We start from the raw sequence: 15,924 nt of genomic DNA, 5'->3' as shown, positions 1-15,924 counted from the left end.
AATTTTTCTATGAAACAGACATAGAAATTGTAATGTATTTACACAATATAAATTCAGTCTTTAAAAATGATTTTTAAAAAATCTTGTCATTTGCAACAACACAGATGGAACTAGAGATCTTCATATTAAATACAAGACAGGCATGAGTTCCACGTGATCTCATTCATATGTGGGATCCAAACACAGATCTCACAGAAGATGTAAGTTGTGAACAGCGGAGGCTGGGGCAGGTAAGGGAGGAAGGAGAGATGGACAGCAAGTTATAGACATGAGTAAGAATTAGTTCATGATCTGAGATCTGTTACTGATTAATACAGTGCTTTCCTTGTGTGATTTCTTAAGATGACAAGTACTATCTCAGTGGATATTACTTTCTTTGAGTAACAACTCATCTTTTGTGTTTCTTCTTTAAACTATTACCTTTCTCCTGCCTCAAGTTGGCTTTTCATCTATTAAATAGATTCTTCAGCTACCTTATAACTGCTGTGAGGTAACATCTTTTCTGCTTTTCATCTTATGTGTAATTTCCTTAAGAATTTGAGCCAGGCACCAATGGCTCATGCCTGTAATCCTAGCTACTCAGCAAGCTGAGATCTGAGGATCCTGTTCTAAGCCAGCCCAGACAAGAAAGTCCGTGAGACTCTTATCTCCAATTAACTACCAGAAAACCAGAAGTGGCACTGTGACACAAAGTGGTAGAGCTCTAGCCTTGAGCTGAAGAGTTCAGGGACAGGGCCCAGGCCCAGACTTCAAGTCTCATGACTGACAGAAACAAAGAAGAGAATTTGATTTCAGATCAAATGAATAGAAATAGAAAGTAAGTGCAAACTTGGATGAAGATAAAATAGAAGTGGATTTTATTTTATTACCTTAAGAGAGGAAGAAGAACAAATAATTTAATATCCATATATAGTACACATTTTTTTTTCATTCACATGGCATGTGTATTCAAGTGCTTATATTCAACAAACTGTGTATGTAAGGGGGAAAAGAAATACTGCTGTGCTTACTGTACAGTAGAGAAATCATAGATATCAGTAATGTACTACATGTTTTAAAAAGCTAGAATAAAGTTTGTTTCCACCATAAAGAAATGATACATGATTGCCAGGCTCCAGTGGATCACTCCTGTAATCCTAGATACTCAAGATTGCAGTTTAAAGCTAGGCTGAACAGGAAAGTCTACGAGACTTTATCTCCAATTAACTGCCAAAAAAGCTGAAAATGGAGCTGTGGCTCAAGTGACAGAATACTAGCCTTGAGCACAAAATCTCAGGGACGGTGCCCAGGCCTTGAGTTCAAGCCTAAGACAAAAAAAAAAAGAAGAAGAAGAAGAAAAGAAAGAAAGAAGGAAAAGAAAAAGGTAAATGAGTAGATATATTTTACTTGATTTAAGCATTAAATCATGTATATGTTTATTAAAACATCACATGATATACCATAAATATACATTTTATATTAGTTTAAAAATAAACTTTAAGAAATAAACCAAGCATCAGTGTCATGACGTTACAATCTTAGCTACTCAGAAGGCTGAGATCTGAGGATCAAGGTACAAAGTCAACCCAAGAAGACAAATCTAAGAGACTCATCTCTAATTAGCAAAAAGCTGAATTGGAGATGTCGATCAATTGGTAGAGCACCAACCATGAGCAAGAAAGCAGAACAAACAAGAAAGAAGCCTTGCGTTCTAGCACTAGTACTTAGCAAAAGAAGACAATAATAATAATAGTAGTAATAATAATAATAGTAAACAGAAGCACATAGAATAATATTAGGTTGTGAGGAGTGCTACATGTAGAAGGACTACATTCAATTGCGGATTCAGGAAATTTCTTCACAATGCTATTTGTGAATGAATGAGACAGTTCCTGTGACATCACAGGATGACCTTAATTCCTTATTATGACCTTTTCCTGATGACATCAGTGTGGTAAATTGGTTCACAGACCAGGTGCACCCTGGAAGATAAGATTGTTGTGACACAATGGAGAAATTAAGTGACCCAGGTACCTGGGTGTCTTCAGGCCTCAGCTGGCACACTCTTGGGAGGCTTTGAATCTCCTTCCAGAGCAGAGCCAGGAGGCTTATCTGTGTGTGTGTGTGTATGTACACATGCATACAGGTGTGTGTACATGTTCATAACGTCCTTTCTCTGATACTCTCCTAGATTTGTTCATTGTCTTCCACTTCACAGGTGTTAATAGGATCTGGCAAAATTTAAGTTCAGAGCCTTGCATTATTTACTGATTCAACCCTGTATATTCTGGTCTAGGTGAAAAGAGCAAAGATATAGGCATTGCAAAGCAGGAGAAAAGGAATGACTGTTGCCTTCAGGATATTGACAATGAGTCATCAGAATCAACAGATGATGGAGAAGACAACACCAGTGGGGAAGACGACACCAGTGGGGAAGATGATGAGCGTGGTCATCCTCGGAAGGGCACTCGCGCCCCACTGGAGTTAATGGCAGAAGTAAGTTCTACTCGTGCATCCTTTCAGAAGAAACTTAGACACTTGAAGTAACTAAATAGTATATAGCCTTTTTCTTATGTACATTAAATAAATTAATATATATTCATTAGCGATTTCAAGCTATGAAAAGGGGGAAAGAGAGAGGAAGGCTAAGGCAACATAGTTCAAAGTATACTGTGCACAGCTCTAGAATTAGCACAATGAAAAAAGCTTCCGGTGCTATTGATGTAAGCCAATCAAAAGCAACAAATAAAGGATTCTAAAACTAAGAAGATCCTTGCCTGTATAGAGACGCCTTCTTGTCTGCTCATCTCTCTCGCTACTTTCACCAGGTTAGAAGTGAGAGAAGGGGCTGGGAATATGGCCTAGTGGCAAGAGTGCTTGCCTCCTACACATGAAGCTCTCGGTTCGATTCCCCAGCACCACATATATGGAAAACGGCCAGAAGGGGCACTGTGGCTCAGGTGGCAGAGTGCTAGCCTTGAGCGGGAAGAAGCGAGGGATGGTGCTCAGGCCCTGAGTCCAAGGCCCAGGACTGGCAAAAAAAAAAAAAAAAAAGTGAGAGAAGACCTGAAATGACACAGTGTACTCCTGTGAGGCTGAGGCTGGAGTGCACCGTGGGGGGCCACGCTATGGAATACTTTCTGCTTACTGTACCCTGTGCAAGTGGTTGCCAATAGAGAGATAAATAACACACATGTTCTATCCTTGAGAAGAGATACATAGATAACCACAATAAAATGAAATGTATGCTAGTCATAGTATGTGTGTGTCTCCAGGAACAGAGATTTAAGTGACTAAGCAAAGAAATAGGAGGAATAGGAATAAGAGAAGGGTTTTTAGCGGAAGATACACAAACAGAATTGTAAAAACTTGAAGGAATTTAAGTATAGAAAGTCAAATGATAAATAAGATTTTAAAAATTGAAACAATGCACTCCATACTACACTGGGTATGTTCTTTAACTATGGGCCAATGAAACTAGGCATTTAAAAAAAAACTGGAGAAAAATGAAGTTAGTGGTAACAAGTTTGACAAGAAATGTACTTACTACCTAACATATGTAACTATAACCCCTCTGTACATCACCGTGACAAAAATAAAAATTTTAAAAATAACTGCAAAGCTAGAGGCCAGTACTTCATGCCTATAATCTCTAGCTGCTCAAGGGGCTGAGATCTGAGGATTATGGGTTGAAGCCAGACTGGACAGGAAAGTTTATGAGACTCTTTATCTCCAATCAACTACCAAAAAGCTGGAGGTGGAGCTGTAGCTAAAGTGGTAAAGCACCGCACCCAAACCCTTAGTTAAAGCCCCAGGACTAGCACAAAAATAAACATGTCTAGATGGTAGAAATATAGGTGCATTTTTATTGAGGATGTAATGTGCTTGTTTAGCTTCTGTTATTTCCTATACTAAATATGTTATTTTGTAGCAAGAAAAAACACAATAAGAGCTATATAAGCAGAACTGGGTAACAGAAACAGTTCTGGGAAGTATTAAATATATTTAATTACAATATATAATTACAATTTGTGGGGTTTTTTAGGCATAGTCTTTCCACATAACCCAGGCCAGGCTTGAATTCACAATCCTCCTGTCTCAGTCTTTGAAATATTAGAAGTACAGGTGTGCACCACCACACTAGCTTGCAATTATTTTTTTCAACTAAGGACTGTCATGTCATCCACCAAGGAAACCTGTATCTGAATCAAAGGAACATTCAACTAATGTGATTCGTGTCTTCACTCTCATGCAAGTTCAGGAGTGAATGTACACCACATTGCCTTGCTGTCACAGGTCCTTAAATATCCTTAGCTGATTGATTGATTAAACTCACTGCTGGAAAAATGTATCTGCGTTAAAATAAAATCATCATTAATGGAATATTTTCTAGGGAGTAGCTTCAATAGTTTAAATTCTCTCAGAAACTACTTATCTAAAGAACTTAATGTTTTCCAGTTCCTGAGAGCAGAAATGAGCCGAGACTACCCTCTAGCAAAAAAATTGTGTCAGATGAGTAAGTATAAAGCACTTTTACATTTTTTCCAATCTTCCCTTTGTTTCTAATTCTGTAATATGTAAGATGGCTCAATTATCCTAATCTAGTGAATTCCCTGTTGGTGTCTTGGTGATTCCTTGGTAGTAAATGAGATTGATTAATAGAAGGAATATTTTAGACTTCTAGAATATCTTTACATAAAATAAAGTAATATAGGCCAACATAGACTAATCATCACTAGAAAACAAGTCAGCCTCTTTGCCCTGAAGATAACTGGTACAACAATCATACTTAACATTCATTTGTTCCACAAATGTCTGAATCTACATGTGCCAGGTAATGGTGTAGACCTCAGGAATACAACAGTCAGCAAGGCAAGGCACAAAAACATATTTATACACACACACATACACACACACACACACACACACACACACACACACACACACACCAGTACTGGGGCTTGAACTTAGGGTCTCATGCTCTTCTTTAGCTTTTCCAAAGTTCAAGGCTAGTGCTCTACCACTTGAGCTATACCTTCACTTCTGGCATTGCTGGCTAATTGGAGTCTCTTGGATTGTCTGCACAGGCTGGCTTCTAACCATGATCCTCAAAATTCAGCTTCCTGAGTAGCTAGGATTACAAGCCTGTGCCACCAGCTCCTAGCTTACCTGACTAATTTTGTTAGTGATGGGGCTTGGACCTGGGCACTGACTTGGAGCTCTTTTGTTCAAGGCTAGCAACCTACCGCTTGAGCCTCACAGATCCACTTTCTGGCTTTGAACCAGGATTCTCAGATCTCAGCCTCCTGAGTAAGCTAGGGTTACAGGTGTGAGCCGTGGATTCCCAGATCATATCTTGTTTTTTAACCCTTGCAGCTAGTCTTTAATTGGAGAGTTGATACCATTCACATTCTTTGTTGAACCTTTATGGTTGTCTACATTGTCCTTTCACTTTTCTTGCAGCTTTTGGTAGTTTTTCTTTGTTCTACACTCTTGACATGGTAACAGTAATGTGGTAAGAGAAATCTGTCTGTGTGTTCATGTTTGGCTGGAGCCTGAATGTCTCATGTATGTAAATGTCTGTATTTCCCCCCTCAATATGGGAACTTTTCTTGTATAATTTTATTGAAAAATTTTGTATTAAATCTGTTTTACAGTCTCATCTTTTACACCACAGATTTATGTTTAGCCATTTATTTCTGTGTCAAAGGTCTTAGATGATATGATCATGGTTATGCATTTCTTTATTTTTATCTGAAGTAATGAAACCTCAACCTTATTTTTGATCCCTAATATTCTTTCTTCTTCTTGCTCTACTGTATTGTTGTACCTTCCATTAAAGTTTGATTTTTTAGAGCTTTTCATTTTTTTATCCCAAATCTCCCTTTGCTTGAGTTATTTTCTAAATTGTTGATTTTTTTTAAATTTGGGGGTGGTCCTGGGGCTTGAACTAAGGGCTTGGGTGTTGTCCCTGAGCTTCTTTCACTAAAAGTTATCTCTCTATACCATTTGAGCCACAGCTCTACTTCCAGATATTTTGATACTTTAGTAGAGATAAGAGTCTCACAGACTTTTCTGCTTAGGCTGCCTTCAAACCACAATCCTCAGAGTTTAGCCTTCAAGTAGCTAAGATTACAGCTATGAGCTATGGAGCCCAGCTAAGTAGTTGTGTTTCTCAACTAAGTTGTTGACTTTCTGAGTCTTGAGTTGACTATTTTACTTAATTTATCTGTTTATTTAAGTCCTCTTTGAGGTCACTGATTATTTTTAAAACTAGACTTTTCAATTATTTGTCCAGCATTTTAACCATCTCAAAATTTTTAGATTCATTTATTAAAGAGTTATGAACTTGGTAGGCACTGGTGGCACATACCTATAATCCTAGCTACTCAAGGAGCTGCGATCTGAGGATCACAGTTAAAAGCCATCCAAAGCGGGGGGTGGGGAGTCTGTGAGACTCTTATCTACAATTAACCACCAGAAAACCAGAAGTGGAGCTGTGGCTCAAAGTAGTAAAGTGCTGTCTTTGAGCAAAAGAACTCAAGGTCAGTGCCCAGGCCCTGAGTTCAAGCCACACAACTGACAAAAACAACAATAACTACTGCTACTACTACTACTATAGCAGAAACAGCACTAAAATGAACCAGAAATAGGAATGCAATTTAAATCATTTAAAACCTACTACTAGGGAGTGTCACTGTTGCATTTGTTCATGTTTTGTCACTAGACACTATGTTGAAAATGAACTTTAAAACTTGGGAGAGAGGAAAGCAGGGTGAGAAAGGGAGTGGGAGAAAGTGCGGGTAGGGGTAACACTGTTCAAAAAGAAATGTACTCATTACCTTACTTATGTAACTGTAACCCCTCTGTATATCACCTTTACAATAAAAATCTCTACTACTACACTAATACCACAAATAACTGTAAGAAAAGAAAATGAAAAGAATGATGTAGAATGACTTATATAGTTAAAATATTAAGTTTAAAATATTAAGTAATATTAATAACAATAAATAAGGAGGGTCAGGAGAGGGGTAAAGAAAGGAACAAAGTTAAATAAAAGAATAAAAATATAAGTATGAAGAAGAAAAAGGTAAAAATCTGATACAGAATATAAAAAAATATAAAATTAGATAAAGGTAAGAACAATACTAAAATATCATAAAAAGAAAAAGAGTTTATAAGTAAAAGAAAAGTGGTGCTGGTGGTGGCGGTGGTGGTGGCGGTGATTGTTGTGGTGGTTGTTGTGGTTGTTCTTTTGCCAGTCCTGGGACTGGATGTTGTCCCTGAGCCTCTTTGTGCTCAAGACTAGTGCTCTACCACTTGAGCTACAATGCCACTTTAGTATTTTTCTGAATAGTTTATTGGAGATAAGAGTCTCACAGACTTTTCTGCCCAGGCTGGTTTTTGAACCATGATCTTCAGATCTCAGCCTCCTGAGTAGCTAAGATTATAAGTGTGCACTACCAGTGCCTGGCATGAAAAGGTATTTTTTAATGAGGAATAATTGAGGATGCTTCTTTTTGGGACCTCTAATGTTGTCATCTGGCAGGTAGAGGGTAGCAAGTCTTAACTGGAGTCGATTACCATTCCTACTCTTCATGTTGGTGCTGTATTTGAGATGGATGCCTGGCTGGTCAAAGGTGATTTGTCAGATTCAGGATTCTATTTACTTTGGAAGCTTCCTTTCTTTGCATATAGAGCCATGGATGCCCACAGTGAACTTTTTTGGTCTTTGAGCTTGGCAGATTTCCACTAGTTCCAAAACAACTTTAGTTTATGCACACACATGGCAAATACACAAGTCACAGAGTGTCCTCTGAGTGTACCAGAGAGCACAAACAGTAGTAAATCTGGACTGGAGATGGAGAACCAAGAGAACTGGGCACTGTGCCTGCCACTCCTAGTACCTTCATATCCTGAACAGCTGTAACCACTCTTTGGGAAGGAAGAGGCTGGAGACATCTAGCAGTCCACTGGATCTTGTCTCAGAGCTCTCAGTCCCACCTACCAACAGGCCACACATACTTTAACAGAAGGTTAAATCCACTGTGCACAGGCCCTGGCACTTGGTCTCCTCAATAATCTATGGGCAGTAACATTCTTTCCTCACTACAGCCACTAACCAGGATGCTTTCCATAGTTCTCTACTATGTGTACTTCTCAGTGGACCTGTGTCCAGCCCTCTCCCTCTCCACAACCACCTCTCATGACTGTCATCTGCCCACAAACTGTATCCTTAAGCTGCCTGATTTGTGATTCTTCCCTGTTTTGAGGTTCTTAAAGTAGCTCAGTCTCAAGCAAATAGGCCCTCTTTTTTTTTTTTTTGGCCAGTCCTGGGCCTTGGACTCAGGGCCTGAGCACTGTCCCTGGCTTGTTCCCGCTCAAGGCTAGCACTCTGCCTCTTGAGCCACAGCGCCGCTTCTGGCTGTTTTCTGTATATGTGGTGCTGGGGAATCGAACCTAGGGCCTCGTGTATCCGAGGCAGGCACTCTTGCCACTAGGCTATATCCCCAGCCAAATAAGCCCTCTTAAGACAGTCTTTTCTTTGTTATCTCATTCTTCTTATTCATGAAGTCTTGTGGAACAAGCTTCTAACCCACCATCCATCTATCTTCTGCTCCAAGATTTCTTAATAAGTGTTTTGCCAAATGATTTTATTTTCAGTAAGTTTAAAAGGCCACCTTTTCCTCTCTGTAAGGTTCATAATAGTTTCAAACATATATGAATAGTTCATATAAAATTGTGACTACTCCTTAGTATAAACTTTACCTGACTTCATTTAACCTAGTTTCTTAAATATATATTTAAAAACTATTTAAGAATATGCATTTAAGAAACTAGTACCTTAAGAACCTAGTATCTAAAGAAGCAACCAGAAACCTTACTCTAGAAAGAGACTTATCCTCAGAAAAATAGACTAATAACCATATTTTAGTTCAAGTTTATCTCTCTCTATGTGTGTATATATATACATACATACATACACTAGGCATTGGTTGCTCACACATGTAATCCTAGCTATTCAGGAGGCTGAGATCTGAGGATTGTGGTCCAAAGCCAGGTGGAGCACAAAGTGTGAGAGACTCCTATCTCTAATTTAGGGTCTAATGTCCAATTGAGTCCATTAAACAAATAGCTAGAAACGGAACTTTGACTCAAATGGTTGAATGCCAGCCTGAATGAAAAAGCTACATGAAGGTTTGAAGTCCTGAGTTCAAGCCCCAGTACAAAAAAAACAAGCACAGAAATAAAACAGATAGGAAAACTTCTATGTGTATAGCAGTTCAGAAAAATATCTAGGATTCTTGCTGGGCACCTGCAGGTCATACTTGTCCTAGCTACTCAGGAGACTAGGATCTGAGTATCTTGGTTTGAAGCCAGCCCAGGCAAGAAAGTCTAAGACTTTTATTTCAACTAAACTACCAAAAAAGCCAGAAGTGGAGCTTTGGCTCAAGTGGTAGAGCGCTAGCCTTAACCAAAAGAAGCTCAATAACAATGCCCATGCCCTTAAGTCAAACTCCAGAACTGGCACCAAAAAAAAAAAAAAAAAGGACAAAAACTAGGATTCTTAAAAGCAGTTTCTTAACAGGCATACAGGCATGGCCATGCTGACCCAAACTGACAATCAATTGTTATGTTGGTAGGTTAGGGAATAGTCACTGGTTTACTATATCAAGAAGAAAGTCATGGATAGGGTCTTTGGGGGTCAATGGAGCCTTGAACCATCTACAATCCCCTCCTACTTTTAGCCAAATAGCACACTTAATGTTTCAGTGCCCCCTGTGGGCCATCAAGATACTGCACAGGAGTCAAAATTAATGGACATACGGAATTATGAATACCCTTCAAGACAGGTAAAAAGAAGATATTATAGGATGAAATCTTAAAACAGCTTAAATAACTCTGAAGTTGCAATCAGTAATACACCAACGAGCCTACTGATGCACTTCCAAGGAAAAATGACACATAAAGGTCACATAAAGATTTGAGGGGGAAGGAATATAGCTAAAAATAATGATCCAATAAACAAGGGGAGAACATCATTGTGCAAGCATGGACTGGGACATACACTAGGGTAAAATTCCACATGGAACATTTACCTCTTTTGTGCTACCTGAGACCTTAGTAAAGGCTGCCATGAAGATACTGGAAGGAAGGATTAGCAAACCTCTAGGTACAGTTTAGTCACTATTGTTCCCTCTTTGGAGAATCATTATTTTCATGAAGCATTTTGGCTACTGGCCTATGGAAGAAGACATACTGAGGTAATAGAAAGTGGCCTGGATTTAAAGTAGAATTAAGGTCATTTCTCTTATGAAGCACCAAATATAAATGGAACATTTTCTCCATGTGCACTTAGATATGCCTGTGGTATAATTGTTGCTATTTACTGTTTTGTGCATTACCTTCTCTTATTGACAGTTCCAATCTCATTCTAAAGAGTCTGTTTTCAGCAACACTTTGAACATTAATAACCTATATTGTATTGTTCATTTTCAGTCCTAATCTATGAACCAGAAAATCCTGAAGCCAAGGAGTTTTTCACACTTATTGAGGAAATGTTGCTGAAGGGTAATTTTTACATTTAATTTTTTTTCCTCAAGGAACAATAAGCAGTCTTTTAAAACCCATTACCCAAGGAGTTTGTAAATATGTATATACAGGAAGTAAGCTAAGAAATGCCTGGCTGGGTATGATGGCTCATTCCTGTAATCTCATCTATTTCAGAAAGCTGAGATTTAGAAGACCACTATTCAAGGCTAGCCCCACCTCAGTTAATGAAAAGCTGGGCCTAGTAGTGTTCCTGTCCCCCCAGCTACCCAAGGAAGATAAATGGAAAGGCTGTGGCTTAGTGAAATCAGCTTGTCCTCTATGGATGGTACAAATGACCCCCCCTTTCTTTCAGTGGGGTGAAACCGCCCAAGCAAAGCAGGGATCTTGTGTCCCAGGCATTGGGTACCCAAAGCAGAACATGCTAACCACCTCCATGTATTAAGGGGTTACCATACAACTTTAAGGAAAACCAATAACCCTCTAAATGACTCCAAGTCTCAATTCTTTTTGCATGTAAAAATTTCACTGACAATAGACCCATGCTTTTAATTAACATTTAGGCCCACAAACTTCTTCATGTCACTCAGAATTTATTTCTTCCTCATTCTGCTACTTTGACCCTGCATCTAGCTAGCCAAGTTCAGTTCAATTCTTCCATTTCCAGAAATAAATATTTCTTGGTAGAAGGAAGAACAGGAAGAATTATGGGGCTTGGGGGGTGGGGAGTGGAAATATTGAGGAACACACTGAGCATTTCTCTTCCTTGCTGTGGCAGAGAAAGTCCAGAATGTGGAGGACGAGGCGGAAGACAGCGAGGAGGACAGCAGCAGTGAGAGCGAGGGGGAGAGCAGCGAGGATGCCAGCGAGGAGAGCTCTGACGAATGTGAAGACGGGTGATGAGGTCACTTCTGTGATTTAATCATGTATTCTTATTTTGATGTGTCCTACAAATATAAAGGAAAGAGCTATGTATCTTGTTGCAGTTGTTCTGTGTTTGGAACATATTCTGTTTTAACCATCCGTATTCTTTATTAAAGCCTCTTCCTAATTTTGAGATCTTAGCTCAAAGTGAATTACTCCGGAAAATGGAGAAGAATTAGTATTTGTCAGATAATGTGGGTCAACCTCCTCTAGACACATGAATTTCTTCTGACAGCCCTGTGAAGTAAGTACTACTAGCATCCCATTTTACAGATAGGAAAACTAAGACACAGTAAGGGTAAGTGGTTTGCCCAGCACCAAACACCTTCTCATCTGTAGCCTGGATCTGGCCATGGACATTATGGCCCTAGCACCCTGTGAATGAATACCCATCAGGCACTTTTTGTTCCTCTGTGTGTGTGTGTGTGTGTGTGTGTGTGTGTGTGTGTGTGTGTGTGTGCGCGCATGCGCATGTGCTATCCTGAGCTTCAACTCATTGTCCCTCAGCTTTTGTGCTCCAAGCTAGTACTTTATCACTTGAGCCAAAGCTCCAACTTTTTGGTGGTTAACTAGAGATAAGTGTTTCATGGACTTTCATGCCTGGGATGACTTTGAGCCATGATCCTCACATCTCAGCCTCTCAAGTAGCTAGGGTTACAGGCCCATCAGGTGCTTTTATACCACTGATTTTAGGTTCTTTGTAGCATGTATCAATATCTGAAATGCTTCAACATTTGTTATTTTAATCTTCTTCCCACCAGACAGAGTGTATAACAGGAATTTGTCTTTTTCATTCTTATACTCCTAGACACAGATAAGTCCTGGTAAATAAAGGAAATGTACATATACCACCTGAATAAATGAAGTAAAACTTAAATGTTTCTCTTCTTTCAGGAGACATTTACAAGCCTTTACACTTATGTATCAATCTACATTATCTTATTGATTCTGTATTTCTTAATGAATTCTACCATTTGCAAGTTAGGTTCACATAACTGAAGTAAAAATACAAACAATGTGTGGCAACCTGATTTTTATGATGGCATAGGGTAGTGAAATATCCACAAAAAATGCTTATAGTCTATTCATTGGGCATTTGGGGTATCGTTTCATAGGGGTGACAGAAAGAAGTGAAGACAGGGAAGCCGAGCTGTGGGTCAAGTAGCAGTGTGTCAGCCTTGAGAGGAAGAAGCCAAGGAAGGAGGTGAAGCCCTAAGGTCAAACACCAGTACTGGTACAAGAGAGAGAGAGAGATGGGGGTGTGGAGAGAGAGGGAGAAATAAATGGGGGTGTGAAGAGAGGGAGTCAGGAAGAAGGGGAAGGAAAGGGGGAAGAAGGGGGGGGCAGAGTGAGAGGAAAGCAGGTTTTCTAATAATAGATGGATTTTCACTGTACCAGTTGATGTGAGAAGTATAAGTTTCTTATTACTGGTGTAACAAGTTTCCACAAAGGTGATTAAAATGATACAGATGTTTCCAGGGTAAGATGGTGAGTTAGATGTTTCCTCTGCAAGACTCCATGAAAAGAAGTATGGGGGGGGGATGCTGGGAATATGGCCTAGTGGTAGAGTGCTTGCCTAGCATGCATGAAGCCCTGGGTTCGATTCCTCAGTACCACATGAACAGAAAAAGCCAGAAGTGGTGCTGTGGCTCAAGTGGTAGAGTGCTAGCTTTGAGCAAAAAGAAGCCAGGGACAGTGGTCAGGCCCTGAGTTCAAGCCCCAGGACTGGAAAAAACAAAAGCATCTGGGTAACACAGAGAGAGAGAGAGAGAGAGAGAGAGGGAGAGAGAGAGAGAGAGAGAGAGAGAGAGAGAGAGATACATCATGAGGAAAGAGAGAAAGAGCATGGAGAAACAAAAAAGAGGTGACAGGACAGCTGAAAGACATGGAGAAACAGAAAGGCCATGCAGAATAAGGAGTCTAACTCCCCCTGAAGGTCTCCACAGGAGAACTTGAGGCTTTAGCCCGAGGAAGGTAGTCCTGGAGCATGCACACTGTCCTGGTGACCACATGAAGCCTCGACTGCAGGACACACCCTCATTCTTGCGAGCTCTGAATCCAGTGCAGGGATTTGGTGTGATGGTGACTCCTTGTACTTGGCTGCCAGCCCTGGGAAAGAAATCCCTTATGCACCTCCCCATCCATTCCTCAGGGCAATCACCAGGTGTACTCTTGAAAGGATTCTATTTGCTCAAGTCTGAGTTACTTACAGGATCTGGAAGCAAGGAAGAATCATAAATCAGGGAGCCTGAGGACAGAGATGGGGAGAGATGGGGCGGGTCAACACAGACCCATTGAGGAGTCAAAGCATAAGGGAGCTCAAGCTGTGGAAGACACAGAGGTCAGTGGTCCCCCGTGGTGAGGAGCCCCACTGGATTACTACAGAGCTGAGGAGCTTCAAGCCCCTGGCTGCCTCCAGAGCTGCCGCCCTGCTTGCATGTGATTGGCTGCTGGGAAGGTCTTTGAGCCCAAGTCAAAGGACTATTCCATTTCCACAGCGTTGTCCTTTCCACATCCTGGCTTAGTGCTAAGTAGAATCTGAGAGCACAGAGACTGGAGTCAGAGTGCCAGGGTCCACAGGTGTCCCTCTTCAGTGCAAGATAGAATGCTCTGTTTCTTCTCCTCTAAAGAACTCAGCTTGGACATTTGCCTACCCTGCCTGTCCATACTGAAGGGCTTCTGCAGCAAGTGGGAATCAGTCCAGCCCACAAGCATTAAAACACTTCTGGGGCAGTAGTGGCACCTAGTACACACACAGAAAAAGAGAAGCTTCTAGCTGGGTGTCAGTGTCTCCCACATGTAATCATGGCTACTCCACAGTCTGAAATCCTGGAAGACTAAGATTTGAGGCCAGCCCTGGCCAATCCAGAAAGCCAGGGGAAGTGTGGTGCAAGTAATATAGCACCAGCTGTGGACAAGCAAGCTGAGCAAGTGTAGGGCTCCAAGTTCAAACTGATTCTGGAAGATTATGGAATATTACACTACCATAAAAATGAAATAGTGTCATTTGCAGGAAAATGTATACAACTAAAGAATATACTAAATGAGATAAGTCAAGCTGGAATAAAAATACAGCAGGGCACTAGTGGCTTACATAGGTAATCCTACCTAAGCAGGAGGCTGAGATCTGAGGATCATTTTTCAAAGCCAGCTGGGGCAAGGAAATCCACTAGACTTGTTTCTCCAATTAATCACAAAAGGAAGGAAATGGGGCTGTTGCTCAAGTGGTAGAATACTAGCCTTGAGCAAAAGAGCTCAGTGACAGCACCTAAACCTCTTGAGTTCAAGCCCCAGTACTGGCACAGGTGTGTGCGTGCACACACACACATACACATACACATACACACACACACTTAGATGGTCAAACTAAGAGATCACTCAAGAGGAAAAGGAAAGGGGAGAGGAAAAAGACAGTGAATAACTTTGTGACACGTTGCTAGTACATATGAGAGCATCATAGAGAAACTCAACTAGTTGATGACCAGTAGGGAAATGGGAGAGAACTAGACTGTCCGAGGGTGGGGGGTGCAAGAAGGGATTAGACTGGTGAGGAGGATAAAGGAACTTGAATACTATCAAAACCGATTTTGCAACTATGAAAATGGAACAGAGAAACCTATTGAGGATGTTATATATTCAGGAGAAGGGTCAGGGAGTGTGATAGAGGAGTGAAATTGATCGGAATGTATGCATGGGTGTCGGGGTTTTTAGTCCCCTGCGCTCCCCCGACCCGCCAAGAAAGGAGAAGGGTCGGCAGGCCGCCCGCACCCAGCCCTCCCTCACTGGAGGACAATCCGACGGCCTGGGAGTCAAGTTGCTGCAAGATCTCATTTATTGGGGAAGTACGTGCCACTACTATAAGGCACAGGAGCCAATCAGGTCTAAGATCGTCAGGAAGGGGTGAGCTGTCCATCAAGGGCGGAAGAGCCGGGGCATCACAGCCCACAGAATCGCCTCCAGGTTATAACCAAAAACACTTGTAGCAGCTGCACATTGTTGTTAGGCACCGCCATATTAGCCACACGTGGCCCCAAGACTGAGAAACAGGCGGGGCCAGCTAGTTGACTTCCAGGTGTGCCCCACACATGGGAATGTAACAATGAACCCCCTGTATAACTAATATAGGCCAATCAGAAAATAGGAGTAAAAAATGACAATAAAAAAGAAAATGGATGAATACAGCCCATTCATCATCAACATACACCATCTGACAACTAAGCTGGCATTGCAGAAGATATTTGAAGGAATACTATGTGCAGAAGAAGAAATACACAATCATGAGAGCTCCAAGTAAAGCATACTATAATAAACAAGAATTAGGAAGGGAAAAAAGATCAAACATAATTCAGTAACCAGATAGATTCCACTCCAGGTCAGTGTATTCTAACATTCTGCCCTTTGTACCATAATGTTGTCTTTCAGAGACCAATAGACAGGAACACATTGCAAGGGGGGATAAATGTATAA

General features: G+C 40.7%; 1 protein-coding gene across 1 annotated transcript in view; it reads left to right on the top strand.

Moving 5' to 3' along the window:
• Positions 1 to 11,433, top strand: part of Erich2 (glutamate rich 2) — a 35,004-nt gene extending 23,571 nt beyond the window's left edge. Inside the window, 4 exon segments of the mRNA XM_048345751.1 lie at positions 2,276 to 2,475; positions 4,438 to 4,495; positions 10,483 to 10,554; positions 11,312 to 11,433. Coding sequence (XP_048201708.1) covers positions 2,276 to 2,475; positions 4,438 to 4,495; positions 10,483 to 10,554; positions 11,312 to 11,433 — 452 coding nt within the window.
• Positions 11,434 to 15,924: the final 4,491 nt, after the last annotated feature.

This window comes from Perognathus longimembris, chromosome 4 (genome assembly GCF_023159225.1).
Source record: "Perognathus longimembris pacificus isolate PPM17 chromosome 4, ASM2315922v1, whole genome shotgun sequence".
Classification (NCBI taxonomy): domain Eukaryota; kingdom Metazoa; phylum Chordata; class Mammalia; order Rodentia; family Heteromyidae; genus Perognathus; species Perognathus longimembris.
The sequence above is the reverse complement of the archived record's forward strand: the minus strand, read 5'-3'. Positions and strand labels throughout refer to the sequence as shown.